We start from the raw sequence: 18,433 nt of genomic DNA on the forward strand, positions 1-18,433 counted from the left end.
CTGGGGAATGGCACCGCATTGTGCGCATTTCTCGCGAGACCTCGAGGAACCCTAAATTAAACCCTAGACCCTCTTCTCAAAGCGGGAAATATTTTCTGGAAAGAAATGGAGATCGCAGAGAATCACATCGATGTCTCTCAATCGAGGATGAATCGAGAGACAACGACGAGCACGACAAGCGCGACGAGCGCGACGAGCGCGACGAGCGCGACGAGGACAATCATGAGCAGCGCATCGACCAGGCCACATCGGTCGTGCGATTCATTGCGGCCTCCCTGGGGCTCGTCACGCTCGCCATTGTCTCCGGCCAGCTCGCTGTCGGCCTGCTGGTGCTCGGCCGCGACCCGATCTCGCTTGTTCTGGAAATCGTCTTCGCCCTGGTCTGGTTCTCCGTGCTTGCGTGCTGGATTGCACAAGAAATGTGGATGATCAAGCAAGAACCAGAAGAGGATCAACCTGCTGCAGCCGCCTCCCACTCCATCTGGAGCAATGCGTTGCGTCGCTCTTGCACAACCGAAATTTCGCGTGGATTCTTCGCGGGCGTCCTCCTCTTCCCCTTCTTGTCACTTGGATTCGCCATATCTCCCTCGATCGATCGCTCGCTCGCTCGCTCGCTTGCTCGGGCTCTCACAAACACAATAAACTCCTAAAGTGAACGAAGGCACTTTAAAACGAAATTCTTCCCGCGCGCCACGTGGCGGGAGCTCGGCAGCGTAAAAGGGGCGATGGAGATTGGGATTAGGGTTGTGGGATCTCGCGGCGCTGAGGAGAGCTGCTCATCCACCAAGCAATTCCTGGCGCAGAGACTCTAGCGAGCCGGAGCTTCCACAGCGTTTTCGCGAGAATGCTGCAAGCTTTGACTGTCGCCAACAATCTGGAGAGCAGTTTTGCGTCACCATGGCATCGACGCTGTTCACAATGTCTATCAAGCCTTGGATCGGCCGGGTAAGCAAGAGCAAGCCTACTCGATATCTCTTCTCTTACGGATTTTCCTTGTTTATCGAGATGAACTTAGTGTTTGTTTTCTAGCCAAGCGATTTGCTTTTTTTCTTTTCTGATCCCAAGTCTTTGTTTTCCAGGTTTGCCAGGATCCAAGATGGGGCCGATGCTTCAGGAGATGCTACAGCGAGAAGCCGCAGCTCGTCAAGGCTATGACGACGATTATCTCGGGGCTTCAAGGTGAGGCCCCTGCCAAAGGAGTTCTATGCGTCGGAGAATGACCAAGAGTTCTTACAACTTTTTCTTTTGGTTTTCCTAGCTGCGGCTTGCTCCAAGCACTATGAACTGTGCCAACAGGAATTCGTGATCCCTGATTGGCAAGGCATTGACAGGATCACAAAACCCGGCACATACTTACACAGTTCTCGTCTCAGTGGAATTGACATGGTGAGAAATGCGTGCTTCTTCTCTCCCAGTTTACCAACCGGAGCTCTCTTTTTTCTACTCGTTTCTCCAGAAGATAATGACTTCTTGCTTCATCATGGTGCCCCGTACGAGTACACCAAGTTCATCGGCACTCTGACGTCTCTGGTGAAGGAAGGTTTCATCTCCATGGACAGGATTGATGACACGGTGCGGAGACTTCGCTTTGTGATGTTCTCGGCAGGTTTGATCGGCGTAAGCGGCCCTCGAAGCTCAAACTTTCGGATTTTTATACGTAAGCTTTCCTGCTAGGCTCACAGAGATCACTGAGCAAAACAGCCTCGAAGGCCCTCGTTGCTGGCAGCAATCTCGGGAATCAATGGCTCCTCGTCGGTGAAAGGTGACTTTGTGATCGTCGTGGTCGTACACAAAGACCCACCCACAGGACGGAGCCAATGCGATCGTCTGGTTCTCTTGAAAAACGGCAAGGATGCCAAGTATCCGCTGCTGCCCGTGGCTGCTAAGACGATCTCGCGTTATTTTTTATGACACGTCCTCAAAAGGTATGGTTGTGATCCTTTTGGTCAAAGGGATCTACCAAAAAAAGGTATAAATTCCCCCTCCAGGATTTTGTAAATTTAGGGTTTGATGGCAGAAGCTTTTGGAAGGTTATATGGGGATCAAGGGTTGGAGAAGAAAATCAATGTTCTTTGGGATTCTGGTAGTGAGTGTGATTTTATTTCAGAAAGACTAGTCAACGAATTTAATATTACTGTGGATATTAATTCACGGGTTAAAGATTTCAAGTTCATGGTGGAAGATTGTGAATTGAAAACAACTCTGACTGTCCTACCAGTGATTCTTGATCACGACATAATTTTAGGTTCACCTTGGATGCATCAACATTGCTTAAAATTGGATTGCAGTGGCAATATAAATAATCTAACTTTTGAGGTAAATGGTATTATATATTGCCTCAGGGGTAATTACAATTTATTCAAGTCTAGAAAATACAAAAGAATAAATCAGCATATATGTCCTCCTTTTTACGACGTGGAGTATAAGGGGAGAATCAATGATCATCAAATCAGAATTGAATTAGATAATGGTTGTGATATATCAGCTATATCACTTGATCTTCTTAAGAAACTTGGAATTAAAGCAGTTCAGAATCAGAAGTATTTTGGGAAAAGGTTAACTGCAAAAGTTCAACTAAAATATGGTTATGGAGCTGAGAATTTATTTTATAACTTGGGAGGTTTTTCAGAAAGTAGAACTTTTCTTGGTATAGTAGATTATTCAGAGAGCATATATCTTGGGATGGACTGGCTTAAGAAACACTCAGCAGTAATTGATTATAGAAATCATACTGTTACTTTTAGAAGTGAATTGGGCTGGTGGTATAGATTTCAATATCCACATGGTATATATGAAGTGAGTAAAGATAAATTTACAGAGGAGATGAGTAGTTTATGTTGGTGCTTAGTTTAATTAAGCACTTATTGTAGCAATTTAATTCACAAAATTATTCACTAAAATAAATCTATATTATGAGTGCACCACCTCACACTAGAATTCTTATTTGCATAGATAGAAATAATTGTGTTTTGTGGTGAGAGAAGGGAACTTTCAAGCGGGGGAGGAAAGAGGGAAGTTGCACTTGCCCTGGGAAGTGAAGGCATGACATTGGTTTGAAGATTTTTGGCCTCAACATCTTTTTTTTCTTCTCAGCTAGAAGCTCTCCTCGCTCCCAAGCGATCAAGTTATGAATCGATCACTCTGTCAGTCAGTACCGAGCTAGAATTATCCGGCTGCCACACCGACATCGGGGATACTGTGTGCTGAGTTAAGTGCATTACCTCATCCGAGCGCCTTTTTATCGTTTCCCTTTGATGTCTTCTAGCTGTATGACTGAAGAACTGATCCAGATGCTTGTTGTTCGCAATGCTGACGTTGCAAGAGAAGATAGAGGCGACAAAAGAGAAACGATTGATTGCTGCTTTGGGATCCACTTAGCGCTGGATGGCCTGGATGAATCACTTTTGAGATGCTCGCTTTGACACCCTCGTCACCCGGATATTTAAAGCAAAAACTTCCATGAAGAAAGAAGATTTACCACGCTCTGATGAAGCGGAACCACCATTCCCATCTCCTCATCTCGCAAAATCTCGCGTCTCGACTTCCCACCTACATCTACCACAACACAAACAAGCAAGCAAAACCACGGCGAGAACAAATCCCAGGCTCGCAATCTCTCACTCGATCCATAGATCAGCGCTTGCCGCCACCGCCGCCAAGCTTGGGCCCCTTGGAAACAGGCCCCCGCTGGATGGGGGCTTTCACCTTGGTGGCCTTGGAGAGCACCTCGGCCTTCTTCGCCTTCTTCTCGTCCTTGGTCTTCTTGATCCTCTCCTTGATCTCCTTGAGCGCCGCCTGGCGCGCAGCCTCCCTCACCTCCGTCTTCTCGGCCCGCTTCTTCTGGATCACCTCACATTTGACACGTGGCGTGCCCACATTCGAGCGTACAAACCGTATGATACCGGCTTCCGGTCGACCTCTTGTGAGAGGAACTGTACGTAGCCCTGACGTAGCGTGTCAAAGTGAGAGTTGTTCTTGGCGATTATTCAAATTTTTGAAATTTGAAAGCGTTGTCGATTTCCAGCCCTTGCAGGTTCTTCATTGCCATCTTGTCCGGGCGTTGCCAAGCAGTCGAGCGATTTCAATCGAAGTTTACCCAGAAGCTCGTCGATGGCATTGGCCAAAACTCGTGGCGAGGATTGCAAGGAACTGTCCTAAACTTCTCGCCACACCTGCTTCCTCCAAGCTCCTCTCGTTCTTTGTCTTGGAGATGGAATATATGAAAAGAAGAACAGCATTTTGGTTAAGCAGACGGGAACAACACCGTGAGCAGCTATAAGCGTCTCGTTGCAACTCAGTTTGACAGTCATGATCTTTCAATTGGAATGACTAGCAAAGAATTACCATAATCTGTCGTATAGAAAAGCAAAAAAAAGAACCTGGAGTTCATTTGCGAATAACTCCAGAGACCCAGAGAATTATGACCGGGGCGTTTTGATGAGTTTGCCTGTACTCTTCGTGGTAGTGGCCCCTGAACTTTAGCTTTGGTTGATCAGCCTGTCAAGATTTTGAGTGACCGATTGAAAGGAAAAAAGAAAAGTTGGTACCAGCATTCCTAGTGTTTGTGCTAGTAGATACAGGGTTTGATGGCAGAAGCTTTTGGAAGGGATCAAGGGTTGGAGAAGAAAATGAATGTTCTTTGGGATTCTGGTTTTAACTGTGATGCTATTTCACAATGATTAGTCGACGAATTTAATATTACTGTGAATAATAATTCACAGGTTAAAGATTTCAAGTTCATGGTGGAAGATTGTGAATTTAAAACAACTCTGACTGTCTTACCAGTGATTTTTGATCACGACATAATTTTGGGTTCACCTTGGATACATTAACACTGCTTAGAATTAGATTGCAGTGTCTAATGTTTGAGGTAAATGGTATTATATATTGCCTCATGGGTAATTACAATTTAATCAACTATAAGGGTGATCATCAAATCAGAATTGAATTAGATAATAGTTGTGATATATCAGCCATATCACTTGATCTTCTTAAAAAAATTGGAATTAAAGCAGTTCAGAATCAGAAGTATTATGGGAACAGGTTAACTGCAAAAGTTCAACTAAAAGATGGTTATGGAGTTGAGAATTTATATTATAACTTGGGAGGTTTTTTAGAAAGTAGAACTTTTCTTGGTATAGTAGATTATTCAGAGAGGATACATCTTGGGATGGACTGGCTTAAGAAACACTCAGCAATAATTGATTAAGAAATCATACTGTTACTTTTAGAAGTGAATTGGGCTGGTGTATAGATTTCAATATCCACATGGTATATATGAAGTGAGTAAAGATAAATTTACTGAGGAGATGAGTAGTTTATGTAGTTTAATTAAGCACGTACTGTAGCAATTTAATGCACACAACTATTCACTAAAAGAAATTATATTGTCCTAATCTTGATGCGAGATTTATGAAGCAAGGGAGTGCACACCCTTCACACTGAATTGTGTTTATAGTGTTAGCGAGAGCATGGGATTTTGGATAAAAAGGGGAGGAAAGAGAGAAGTTGCCTTTCAGGCACTTGCTAAATGTTTCTGTCTGGGAAGTGAAGGCATGATGTTGCTTCGATAAGTGCCCTCCAGTCTTCCATGGCATGTAGATAGAGAGCAGTTGTTGTTGCTGTGGCCACATGAATGTGGGAGGTCGTGACAATAGAATTCCATTGTGGGGAAGAAGAGCTGTAGCTGCACGTATATGGGATGTGAAAGGGTCTTTCTTTCTGTCTTGCACAGTGGGTAGAAACAGGCATCTCTGGTCATGACCTGCATTTGTCTTCGGCCCAGTTTGACGTGAAGTGAGTGTGGGCTTGTTGGTATTTTGCGAGGATGCACCTGGTGTTGTTGACATATTGGAGACTAGAAATTGCCTAGTAGAAGCGAGAAGTTTGAATATACTTTTTAGTTGATCAACTTGATTGCCTTATGTCCTAGGCAAAGGCATTTTACCATAGTTGCATTCCAGGGAGTGATTGGCTCTCCTAGGGCAGATAAAAGCTTCATTTCAGCTCCCCTGTTTAACGTCCTACACTCTCATCTTACGTTTGGACTGCTCACAGGTGTGGAAGTATTGGACAGATGGTGCTGGAAATCTGATCGTGTGTTCATGGCGGCTGACCCGACGTCCGAAAACGCAATCCCAGCTAATACCGAGTATCAGGCTTTGGAGTGTTCAGTACTGGTTTAATCCTCGGTTTTCTTGTAGAGGACGTGATCATCCCTGGAAGCCGAGGCACGTACAAATTACGATGGTGTTGCTGTCTGGTGGGGACTGACTCATAACACAGAGAGCGCTGCCGATTGCTGTCAAGCGTGCTTCAACCAGGCCAAAGCCACTAAGCTGGGCGAGGTGAATGGCAAAATTTGGGTGTTTTGTGCTGCCGAGAACGGCTGCCACTCGCCTGATATTTACGAGCCACAAACACCAGGAATGCTGGCTCAAACAGGTACCGATCAACTTTTCTTTTTAATTTTTCCTTTCAATCGATCCCTCGCACTTGCATGTATCTAGTTTTGAAGAGGTGGTGGAGGGGAAGGAGTGTTGTCGCGTTATTTCTTCTTGACTCAAGTTCTCTTATTTGACAGGAAGCGTGTGGGGCAATGTTTGTCAGCAGTGTTGTCCTTAGATGGAAGGAAAAATTTACTAAGAGTCATGATATATTTCTATGCTTACACTTTGTAGGCATATCACAAATAACACCATTATTCCAATTTCTATTCGTAATATAAATAATATATTTTATTATAAATGATAAATAATATACTTTTTCAAATTTATAAGCATTGCAATTATTTTTTCCTTCAATTTGCATACATAGATATGTATTATATTGGATTTTTTACCACCATACTGTGGGCATTCAAAATGAATATTTGCACAAGATCCTTGAACAACAGGAAATTTGCGGTTTATTTAAAGTGTTTCTCTGGAAGTTGTTGGTCTTTCATCGACAGAAAAAATTTACGGAGCGAGTGGCTCTGCATGCAACACTTCAAAGTTAAAACGAAGAACCCAAGGTTCCACTGAGATGGAACAAAACATTTGAAAGTTACACTTATTCTCGCCATCGTATTGGTGGATTCAAAAGCATTAAAACAGAATATCATTGGGGAGGAGGATACGTGCTTTAAAGAGTGAAACGGAGATGGAAAACGGAAAAACACCAAGCAAGAACTCTCCAGTTGACTCTGCGATATTGGTGCAAAACCGATCTAAGCCAGAAGAGATTGATAGCTAGAGATTTGTAAACAAGAACTTAACAAAGATTTGGGACAACATGGCTTGCTGTGAATCAAAGTGACAAGGAAAACAAAACTAATGGTTTGGATTGCTGAGGACGATCTGCTACCACAAGCTTGACTCCACTCACTTGCCGCTTGACTTGCTCCTCGAGCGTCCCGGAGCCACGCAGCACCGATCGATTGTCCCGCGACGCCGAGAATCCGGCGCCGCTTGCTCTCCGCCTCGCTGCGCTGTGACGAGAGCCACTCCACCTCCTCCTTGAGCAGCCGGACTGCATTGCTGTGACTGGATTCCCACTGCCTGGCCAGCCCGGAGAGCTGCCCGACTCCCACATTCGTGGAGCCAACCAAGCTCGACAGGTAGCTCGAATCGGCGATGCCCGCCTCGCCCGCCAGGGATACGTTGTCCGGCTTCTGCGACAAGCGCTTCTCCCAATTCAGGTCGGGTGGCCACATCGAAGATCTCTTCTCTAGGCTCCCGAGCTCGTCCTGGGAGTGCACGCGATGATCGATTCCAGCTTCCAGCTTGATTGGTTGGATGTGATGATCGAGCAACGCCAAATTACTCGCAGGGAAGAGATGGTGTGATCGATTCTTCTTCTTACCTCTTTGATCTTACTCCTCTCGTCACCCACATTGGGCATTCACCGCGACGATGGAGACGACCACCCTGGATTTTCGTGGCGAATTCCCGAATCCGCGATCGACCCACTAAATCCGGGCCGCGGAGGCGACTGCCCACATGGATCGATCCGCGCGGCGGCGCTCCTGCCGGGAGCCCACATCGATCGTGTCATGGAGAATCTCCCAAAAGAAGCATTTTTACTTTTGAGAGGAAGTGTTCCTAGGATCACGGATCACGGAGAGACTATAAAGTCTGATGGATGGAAGGAAACGATTCTTCACGCTTGGAAGCTTGATCAAGCTCGAGCGAGCTCCTTCCAAATTGGTGAATGCCTTCCTTTTTCGAGGCATCTACGGTGTTCTTTTCCTTTTTTTTTTTGGTGTGTGAGCCACTGCTGGTGCATGAATCGCACTGTGGACGGATGGAAGACATCTCCCAGGCCCTCTGAAGAAACGAAAAAACTATACCAAGTTAAACAACCATTTGAAAGTCCTAAGAACTAAAAGCAAAGAGAAACCATACCACATTTCCAACACAAACAACATCGATGTCCTTGTTGCGCCCAAAAGTTACTACACCACCGCGAGCGAGCTTTTTACCATGTCCGCAAACCTGGAGAAATCGCAGGATCAAAACGCTTTCATCGCGAGCAAGCATGCAGCATAAGAAGAGAAAAAAACGCGAAAAGTGAAAGAGAAAAGAAGAGTGCTCACCATGGATGGCTGCTGCTGTGCTGGTGTCTATCCATTCAAGGAGATGTTGCCATCGTTACGGTTTTAAAATGCGGGTCAAAACGGGGTCTCACCTTGTTTTTGTTCCTGGAGGGTGAGGACGACTTGTGTGAAGGAGCAACAACGTAAAAAATGAAGAGGATCACCTTTGTGCGGGATATACCAGCGCCTATCGAATACCGTGAACCGACGTTTCAGGAATTGCCAGCAGCCGAAAGTGTCCGACTTAACAGCGGAGAAAGCTCAAGAAGGGAAATCTTCGTTAGTTACTGATAAGAAAGAAAGACAACAACGCAACCTGAGATAGAAGTGAAGTAACACATGTCGTTTCTCTCCAACAGTAGCGTCAGTCAGTGGAGCATTAAATCGTTCCCATGACTGTTTCCCATGACTATGAAGCTTTGTCTTGGAGCTGTAAATCCGACTCACCTCGCGCATAGATGTTGGACATGAGAGAGTACGCGGAGCCTGTTCCATCGTCGAGCTTGAGAACCGACTGGAAAGCCATCCTGCCAAGCTCCACATCTCTCCACTTGAGGCATGAACTTAACAGCGCCGTCCACAGCACCGCGTCCGCCTTGCAAGGCATCGCCTCCACGGTCTTGAGCGCTTCGTCTAGCCGATTTGCCCGGCACAGAAGATCCACCAAGCAAGTGTAGTGCTGGACGTTTGGAACCACTCCATACTCGCTGCTCATGGCCTCGAAGAACTCACGTCCCTTGTCAACCAGCCCGGCGTGGCTGCATGCCGTGAGCACCGAGACAAAGGTGACGCCGTCTGGACGTACTCGTTCACGCTTCATGGCCTCGAAGAGCTCAAAGACCCGCAGGCTGTCGCCCTGGCTGCTGTATCCCGCCATGAGAGCACTCCATGCCACCACCGTCTTGTCCGTGATTGCCTCAAACGCCTCCTCGGCTTCGGCCATGCTTCCACACCTCCCGTAGAAGCTAACGAGAGAGCTTCCCACCGATGGCTCTGTATCCAGTCCAGCGCTGCAAGCTTGGACGTGAATCTGCTGCCCGAAGTCCAGTGCTGCAAGGCTGGCGCAGGCTTTGAGAACAGCAACGTAAGTCACCCCGTCCGGTTCCAAGCTTTTCGCTTGCAGCAACCGAGTGTAAAACTCCAAAGCTCGCTCGGGTTCTCCACACTGACTGTATCCCAAGATCATGGAGTTCCAAAGAACAAGGTCCCGACCTTTGATGCTGTCGAAGACTCCCCGAGCATCCTCCATGCTTCGACACTTCGTATACATATCCACCAGGACACTAGCAAAGTAGACATCCAGTTCGCAAATCCCTGCGACTTGCAAGTGGAGAGCTCTGCCTTTTTCCAACCATTTCTTCACAAGCTTGCCGTCTTCTTTCTCCGTTAGAGTCGCAACAGCCTTAAATGCAGTAGTAGCAGTGACATGATCTCCCTTAACACCTTCCTCTTGCATGCTTTCAAACGATTGTAAGACGAGCTTGTGCTGGCCGCCGCAAGCATACCCCAGGATTATCCCCGTCCAAGATATCACATCTCGCACCACCATATCTTCGAAAACCAGCCAAGCATCCACCATGCTTCCACACTTGGCGTACATGTCAACGAGAGCATTATGAACAGAGAGGTCTTCTCCGTCCACAAAAGCGAGAGCTCGAGCATGCACGGCCTTGCCTCTCTCCAAAGCCCGAAGCTTAACGACGCCTCCGTCGACAATCTGGCCCTGTTCCTTCTCAGCCAAGGTGACGCAGGCCTTTAGTGCAGCAAGAACTGTGACACGATCTGGAGCGCAACCATTCTCATCCATGCTAAAGAATATCTCAAGAGCTTGCTCGCCTTTGCCGTTCTGAGCATAACCAAGAGTGAGGCAGTTCCAAGAAACCACGTCTGGACGTTCAATACTGTCGAACAAACTGCGAGACTCCACCATGCTCCCACACTTGGCATAGAACTCCACGAGTGTGTTGGTCACTAAGATGTTTGACGAGTGCTCACCAGCTTCCAAGTGAACGGCCCTTCCTTTTTCCAAGCTCTGAATCTTCAAGACTTGCGTTTCTTCTTCACCATGAACAACTGTCCCAAGTTCCTCGTCTGCGAGACAGCAACAAGCTTTCAGTGCTGCGATGAAAGTTAAAGCATCCGGTGGAGTGTCTCCACGACGCATTCGAGCATAGATATCGAGAGCTTCACCACCCTCGCCGCTGCCGGCATACCCGAGAATCATGCAGTTCCATGTCACCACACTACGATGGCTCATTCCTTCGAAAACTCGACGAGCCTCTGTCAAGCTCCCACATTTTGCGTAAAGATCAATCAACGTGCTCGCGACGAAGAGATCCGAGTCTATGCCAAGTTTTACTGCTTTCCTGTGAATCTCCCTGCTCCTCTCTAAGAATACCACCCGTCGACCATCCAAAGCCTGCCCGGAATCCTTCTCTATCAAGCTGGAACAAGCCTTGAGAGCACCAAGAACTGATACTCGATCCGGTTTGTACCCTTCGTCTTCCATACGAGCAAACAACTGTAGAGCCATGTCACCGTTTCCACTATGTGCATATCCCTGTATGATCGAATTCCAGGAGACAACATCGCGATGCGGCATGCTGTTAAATGCTGCACGGGCATCTATCATGCTTCCGCATTTCGCGTACAGATCAAGCAGGATGTTGGCGACGATAATGTTTGAGAAGTCACCTGTCTCGGAAACATCCCTGTGAATTCTCCTGCCTAGTTGTAGATCTCTCATGCTTCTACATACCTTGAGAGCGCCAACAACAATGCCAATGGCTGGTTTCAATTCCTGACGTTGCATTCGTCTGTACACTGCAAGAGCATCCTCATCTGAAAGACCCTGAGGTTTCTGCAGAAGTGGACCAACCTTCGTTTCCATCAAGGACAGATTATGGATTCTACGAAGGCCGTAGTAAGAAACGATAAAGCGAGCTCAAAATTTTCATACCTCGAGCCTGATCAGTTCACCGCTGCTAAACAACCTGCAGCGTTTCAAGTTCCTTCAATGCAGCAAGATCGCTTGACTTATCCCTCGACAAGCACCAGCTCTACGTCAATATCTTTGCAAGAAAAATTAAAAAATCACGAAACGAATAGCCAGATACCTGTGTTTAGACACGCTGCAGCATTTCAAGTTCTTTCTCCAGCCACTGCAATGCAGCAAGATCGTTTGACTTGTCCCTGGACAAGCACCACTCAACTGGTAGCTCTACGTTAATATCTCTGCAAGAAAAAGGAAATAAGAACATCACCTGGATGCTAGAAAAGAATAGCCAGTTACCTGCGTAAGGACAAAACTTCCAAGTTTTTCTCAAGCAACACGGAATGCTCCTTGAGAGCATCTTGTATGTAGGGCTTCCCAACCGTCCGAAATGCCGCTGCACTTAATAGATTTTCTAGCGAGCCGTGCTTCCTCATAAGTTTCAGAGCTGTTTTCCGTCCAAACCCAGGCACACCGGGAACACCATCAGCAGCATCCCCTAGCAAGCATCCTTGGAAAGAATTTTTTTTTGGAATAATCAGCCAAACTTACGAAACTGGATACTTACGAAGTCCCAATTCAATCCCAGGCTCGCATTTGTGTTGTTCAACGTAATCCTTGACTGTGTAAAATGACCACCTTCGTAGATCCGCGAACGGAATCAGCAGCTCGACGTTTTCCGAAACAAGCTGCTTGAAATCTTTATCTGGAGATGCAATGACTGCTTTCAAACTCCTGTCGTTAACTTGCCGAGCTAGTGTCGCAATGACGTCGTCCGCTTCAACATTATCAACTTTCACAACCTGTCAGCAATGAACTTCGTTTTAGCTCATGGAAAAAGGAAGAATGAAAGATCGAGGACTTACAGGTATGTTACACTGTCGAAGAAAGCATTGGAAACGAGAGAAACTCGCCTCTAAACCTCTTGTCCATTTGAAGCTCGGATCTAGAGGCTTGAATTTCCTCCTTCCAGCCTTGTAAGAAGGAAGAATTTTTCTCCTATAGTCATTCCCAAATTCGCCATCGAAAACCTGCGCTACACACTCGCATTTCATCCAATCCAGCAACAACAAAACGAGACTTACAGCAATCACTGGATCGTCAAGCACAATCCTGCGAAGAAACGCTCTCATCCACCACAAAAACTCGCTGGAATCCGGCTTGCTCCCGCGGTAGCACAGCGGATGGACGTCCAAGACATAGACCCTGCTCACAGATTTCCTGGCAAATCCGATGGAATCCGTCCGGGCGCCACCAAGAACTGGCGATTCCGAGCGGGAGCGCGCTGCGCGATCCAAGGCGCTGCCGCCATGGCATTGGACAAGATTCACTAGCATTGTACCCTAGGTCCTAAAAATATTTCAAACGAAATGGTGATCGTGTTCCTCGGAAGAACTCGATCGATTCGATCGATCGACAGCTACATTCCTAGCAAGAGTCGAATCAAAACACACGAGTGCCACTGGTGCGGCAGAAATCCGAGCGCAAGCTCGCAGCTACGTGCGACACATCCGCGGCGCCATTATATTCATAACTGGGCACTCGCTCGATCGAGAAAGAGCTAAATCTCTCGCGGCTAAGCGCCCGGACCTGGCGCCACAGCGCCTGCGTGAGAGGGCTCCGGGCGTACCACTCCGCCGAGACGTGGTTGACAACGAGCTGGGAGTCGCCATAGACGTGGAGGATGGAGACGCGGAGGCGGGAGGCGGTGTGGAGGCCGGCGACGAGCGCGCGGTACTCGGCCTCGATGATGGGGGCGCCGGGCCCGAGGTAAATCCCGCCGTGGGCGACCTCGGCATCGCGGTAATCGAGGAGGAGGAAGCCGCCGGCGGTATGGCCATTGGGGAGGCGTGTACCGTGGAAGTAGAGGGCGTGACGCACGGACATGGTGGCAGCATGGCGGACGTGGAGGGGCAAACCTATATAGGCGCGACACGTGTCTTTTTTAACAAAGTGACGTGGTAAGCTTAGTTAAAAGGCTTCCTTTAGGGCAAATAGCATAAATTGCTTCCTTTAAGCTTAAAATGCTTCCTTTTAGGGCAAATAGGAGCTATGTCGTGTGATTTGCGGGATGTGGAATCGTGGATTTCGCAGTGGCGCCTCTTCCAATTCGATGAGAAGAAGAAGAAGAAGAATTTTCGTCCAGGAAGGAGAATGCGAGAGCTCCAGCAGAGTGTCGATGATTCTGGCCGCCTTGAGAGCGACAAGGGTTTCACGGGACATCGATCGCGGCAGGCAAATCCACGATGAAGCGGCGGGCATAGGCTGCGATTCCCACCCCCGAGTTGCCAGCGCGCTGATCGCGATGTATTCCAAGTGCCACAGCATGGCGGAGGCGCGTGGGGTGTTTGATGCGCTGGAATACCCCGATGTGGTGTCTTGGAACGCGATCGTGCTGGGCTACGCCGAGAATGGGGACGGATCCAACGCGCTTGAGCTCTTTTCCAGGATGGGATCGTCACCAAATGAGAGGAGCTTTGTAGCAGCGCTCAAGGCGTGTAGCTCCATCGCGGCTCTGGACGATGCGAGAAAGGTCGAGGCTCTGGAGATGGGAGTTTGGATCCATTGGAGAGCTTCCATGGCTGGATGCTGCGACTCCAACGTCTTTGTCTCGAATTCTCTGGTGGACATGTACGCGAAGTGTGGGAGCATTGTCGAAGCGCGTAGGATTTTCGATGGAATGGAAGCTCCCAGCGTTGTCTCCTGGAACGCGCTGTTGCTTGGCTTTGCTGAGAACGGGCAGGAGGAACAGGCTCTAGCTTACTTTGCGAAGATGGTCCATGACGACGATCACTCCACCATGAAAGCTTGCCGACCGGATTCTCGGACTTTCGCAGCTCTGGCCAAGGCTTGCTCGAACTTGGCGATCAAGGAGGGTGGCGAGGAGATCCATGGACGAACTGTCAAGCTCGAGTCTCTGAGAAAAGGTATGGATCTTCACGCCTCATCTTTGAGACTTGGATGTAGTTTTGACGATGTGTTCTTGGTCAGTGCGCTTGTGAGCATGTACGCTAAATGCGGGAGCATGACCGACGCTGGACGAGTTTTCAGCCGAGCTGCTCGTCTCGACGTCGTCTCGTGGAACTCTCTCATACTCGGCTATGCCGAGAACGGGGAAGAGGAGACAGCTTTGGAGATCTTCACCACCATTTTTGCGACATGCTGTGCTCCGACGGCTTTGAGCTTCGTCGCTGCTCTCACGGCGTGCATCAGCCTGGCTGCCAAGGAAGAAGCTCGAGTTATCGATGGAGGAAAGCTCGCCAAGATCCGGTGCCTGGAGAGAGGAATGGCTGTTCATGCTCAAGCGTTGGAACTGGGTCTTGACACGGAAAGCTACGTTGCGAGCAGACTCGTCACCTTGTATGCGAAGTCTGGAACCTTGGCCGATGCTTGGAGAGTCTTCACCACAATGCCAAGTTACGATCTCGTCTCGAGCACTGCACTGATGCAAGCCTGCGTTGACAACGAAGAACTGGAGCTGGCTCTCGAGATCTATGCTCTCTGCCACGACAATCGAGAGCTTTGTGGTCTCCAGAGCAGGGACGCTGGAGTCTTGGTGACAGCACTCAAGGCCTGTGGAGATCTTGCGGCACTAAACGCTGGAAGACAGGTCCATGCCGACGTTTGCCTGAGTGGAGTCGAGGAAAATCCAGCTTTACGATCCTGCCTGGTGGATTTCTACAGCAAATGTGGAAGCATGGTGGATTCACAGGTGTTCTTCGATTCATCCGCAACAAGAAACTCAATAGCCTAGACGGTGCTCATTGCCGGATACAACTATCCAGGGAGCTCAGCACAGGTTTTTGAGAACGAGAGACGAAGGTTTCCAAGCAGACACTGCGACTTTGTGCTGCATCATCACTGCTTGTAACTGCTCGGGCCTCGTCGAAAAAGGCAACAAGTTTTTCGACGCAGTGGTCTCCAAGCACGAGACTGTGCCAGACCGAAACTTGTATCACTCGGCAATTGACATGCTGGGTCGAGTGAACTTCTTCCAAGAGGCGATTGGTCTCGCGAAGGCAATGCCGTTTACGCCGACGTCCCGGACTTGGACGACGCTCCTCGGCACATGCTCAAAGTGGAATAATGTCGAGGTGGCTCGGTTTGCAATTTGGGAAGTTTTTGGAGCTGGAAGACAGGGGTGATAGCTCGGCTTACATCCTCATGGCGAATATATTCAACAGCTGGAAGAGGTAACCATTCAGAAAATCAGTTCGACTAAAGAAACATGCCTGGTATTATGAAATACGTGGTTGTTGACACAAGATCTGTTTTGAATATCTCAACAAGGGTGGAGTAAAACAATGTCAGGATGTTGATGTAGGGCACACAACATTTAGTTGTAGCAAGGTCTCATGGACTTTGTGAAGGCACAACCTATTGTGTTTCGAGCATCATTGAAGCGCACAGGATTTTCAAGCTGAAGAGCTTTACGAAGATGGTCCATGACCATCACTCCACCATGAATGTTTGCCCAAGGCTTGCTCAAGATCCATCGATGAATCAAAGGTCTGGATCTTCAGGCTTTTTTTTTGTGCTCTTGGTCAGTTCTTGATTATACAGATCACGGCCTTTAGGAGGAATTCTACAAACTACAACTTGAATAAGCGGGTATATGATCTGAAAAAGAAATCATGCTACCATTGCTTTAAAGAGATAGGAAAAAATTCTCCCTCCCAGGTAGAAGAGCTGTGTGACATCACTTGCAACTTCATAACTAACTTGGCCATGGAGGATTTAGCACTGGGACTTGTCCAAGATGGCAGCAAAGTTGTGGTCAAAAGGAACAATTTGAGGCCGAGATGAGAACCATTGGAAGCATCCATGACCAAAACTTGGTCAGGTTGCAAGGCTATGGTGCTCACAACCAGCTCTACTACCTGGTATACGAGTTTGTGGAGAATATAAGCTGCTCTTTAGTAAAATTGATGAACAAGCAGGGACATTTGAGTTGGAAGATAAGATCCCCGGATCGCCTTGGACATCGCTCGAGGACTGGATTATCTTCACAGAGGATGCAAGCCGCAAAACATCCTTCTTGAGGCGGACTTTGGAGCTAAGATTTGTCACTTTGGACTTGCTAGGCTGGTTGAGAGGAGCAATCACGAGAAGAACTTTCTGAACACGGTGATGTGAGGAACTCCCGGATACATGGCTCCATTCCCGGGTGATAGATGAGGCAGATGTTTACAGCTTTGGGATTGTTTTGCTAAATGGTTCCCCTGCCATCTAGAACCTCGATCACTTCTTGAAAGTAAAAGCATTTGAAAACGTGGATCCAGGGCTGTTGCTTGTGGAAGAGCCCAATGACCGCGGCCTGATGACCTCAAGTGCCTTTCTAAAGGTGCCTCGAATACATGGAACCCCATCGTATCCTCGAGGAATGCCACTTGATCGTAGCCGCACATGCCATGGACGGCCTGGCGCGCACGGGATAGTGTTATAATTTATTTGAAGGAGTATTGAATGAGAGTGTAGTTGAGACGAATAAAAACGTTTAAAACAAAGGTAATATATGTTTTCGTATCCATTGTGTGCATTGTATAATCTCTTTTTGGTGTTTGTCAAATGTATTGTGTTAGATTTATTTTAAAAGTATTTTTTTCTTTAATTGATCTGAAATTGATCTTATTAAAAAGGTTTTATATTAACAATTGAAACCTAATATCATTATATTTGTGGTAAAACTATGATTTTCTTCAGAGATTAATTCTCTCTAAAGGATAAATTATAATCTCATGACAGACATAAGGGAATGATAATCGTAATGTTTATGAAATTAGAATTTGGTCAGATTTTAATTGTAATATAAGACCTTTTCAATTAAATCAATTTCTTATTTGGGAAATTTAAACAAAAAAATTGCTCTTACATATTTTAGTCCATTTCAAATTAAATCAAGCATATATTCAACAAACACTAAGAACAAATTGCATGATGCATATATTACTTACATTTCTAAAATCTACTTCCAGAGTGTTAGTGAACTAAAGTATATAGAATTTTTTGCTCCAAAATAGTTAATAGTCCTCTTGACGAACATACAGCAGCAGCAATGAAAAGCTATAATGATATCTACAAAATAATGGTAGAAAAACATACATTAACAATTAAAGTATACTTAAAATTTAAATTTAAATAATAAAAAATTGCAAACTTAACTAATGATTACTTATTTTCAAAAAATATAGATATATTTTATAATAAAATTTATTATTACAATTAAAGTTAACTTTTACATAGAATATGTAAAAACGAGTTCTCTTTATTTAAACCTCCCAAATATGAAATTAATTTCTCAAAAAAGGTAAATATTTTTAAATTAGCTGTGATGATGTTAACCCATACATAAACTATTTTTTATTTTAGGTCAAACTCTAAATATTTTATTCCCAATGACTTTAGTTATAAGTATAAAATTATTATTTTAAAGTCTATCATAAAGTACTGAAAGAAAACATTATCAAGTCGAAAAGGTAAAAAAAACAATGAATAAAAAGCTTAGAATAAGGGTAAAACATACGCTTATACGTGTTGCTTATATTATGTGAATTCTTTTTAATTATATATACAACATTATTTTAAGTTAAATAAATTTCCTACTTACAGTTTTAAAAGTTTCTATAAAATTAAATATATAAAAATTGCAAAAGAAAAATCTATAAAAATACCAAAAAGATTTTATGCTTTAATGTAAAAGAAATATGTAAATTAGTGTTTTATACCAAATTTAATTTTATAACTTGAAAATCTTGAAAAGATTCATTTTCAATATTTATTAGTAATTTACCTACTGTATGATTTGAAATAGTATCAATAAATTTTAATCAATTTCAATAAAGCTTTTTCTTTGAAACTTTCCT

At 45.9% G+C, this 18,433-nt stretch overlaps 3 protein-coding genes and 1 long non-coding RNA gene across 8 annotated transcripts in view; 1 reads left to right on the forward strand and 3 right to left on the reverse strand.

Moving 5' to 3' along the window:
- LOC9640153 (5'-3' exonuclease) overlaps positions 1–13,298 on the reverse strand; it is a 47,895-nt gene extending 34,597 nt beyond the window's left edge. The window contains exons 1-5 of the mRNA XM_002985866.2: positions 12,656–13,298; positions 12,437–12,601; positions 12,139–12,373; positions 11,871–12,081; positions 11,695–11,812 (exon numbers count right to left, since the gene is read on the reverse strand). Coding sequence (XP_002985912.2) covers positions 11,701–11,812; positions 11,871–12,081; positions 12,139–12,373; positions 12,437–12,601; positions 12,656–12,907 — 975 coding nt within the window. The 5' untranslated portion in view covers positions 12,908–13,298 and the 3' untranslated portion in view covers positions 11,695–11,700. The remainder of the gene's footprint in view (positions 1–11,694; positions 11,813–11,870; positions 12,082–12,138; positions 12,374–12,436; positions 12,602–12,655) is intronic.
- LOC9640565 lies at positions 1,086–1,681 on the forward strand. The gene is made up of 3 exons (XR_002990263.1): positions 1,086–1,179; positions 1,259–1,386; positions 1,457–1,681. It is a non-coding gene; the product is annotated as an uncharacterized LOC9640565 (long non-coding RNA).
- On the reverse strand, positions 7,211–7,851 carry LOC9640160 (histidine kinase 5). The gene has a single exon (XM_024659715.1). It carries the CDS (start codon positions 7,694–7,696, stop codon positions 7,211–7,213), a length of 486 nt encoding a protein of 161 aa, XP_024515483.1. The 5' UTR covers positions 7,697–7,851.
- Positions 8,046–11,696, reverse strand: LOC112340755 (pentatricopeptide repeat-containing protein At5g27110-like). Of its 5 annotated transcripts, XR_002990253.1 has the most exons (6): positions 11,538–11,696; positions 8,743–11,487; positions 8,671–8,683; positions 8,579–8,605; positions 8,388–8,477; positions 8,046–8,326 (listed from the first exon to the last, which is right to left on the reverse strand). XR_002990253.1 is itself a non-coding variant. In XM_024659688.1 (2 exons), the coding sequence occupies exon 2, from the start codon at positions 11,466–11,468 to the stop codon at positions 8,988–8,990; it is 2,481 nt and encodes an 826-aa protein (XP_024515456.1). In that variant the 5' UTR covers positions 11,469–11,487; positions 11,538–11,696; the 3' UTR covers positions 8,742–8,987. The 5 variants fall into 5 exon arrangements, 1 of the variants encoding a protein (XP_024515456.1); XR_002990252.1 differs by having other exon boundaries at positions 8,046–8,309; positions 8,579–8,683; XR_002990251.1 differs by having other exon boundaries at positions 8,579–8,683.
- Positions 13,299–18,433: the final 5,135 nt, after the last annotated feature.

Source organism: Selaginella moellendorffii, unplaced genomic scaffold, assembly GCF_000143415.4.
Source record: "Selaginella moellendorffii unplaced genomic scaffold, v1.0 SELMOscaffold_70, whole genome shotgun sequence".
NCBI lineage: Eukaryota > Viridiplantae > Streptophyta > Lycopodiopsida > Selaginellales > Selaginellaceae > Selaginella > Selaginella moellendorffii.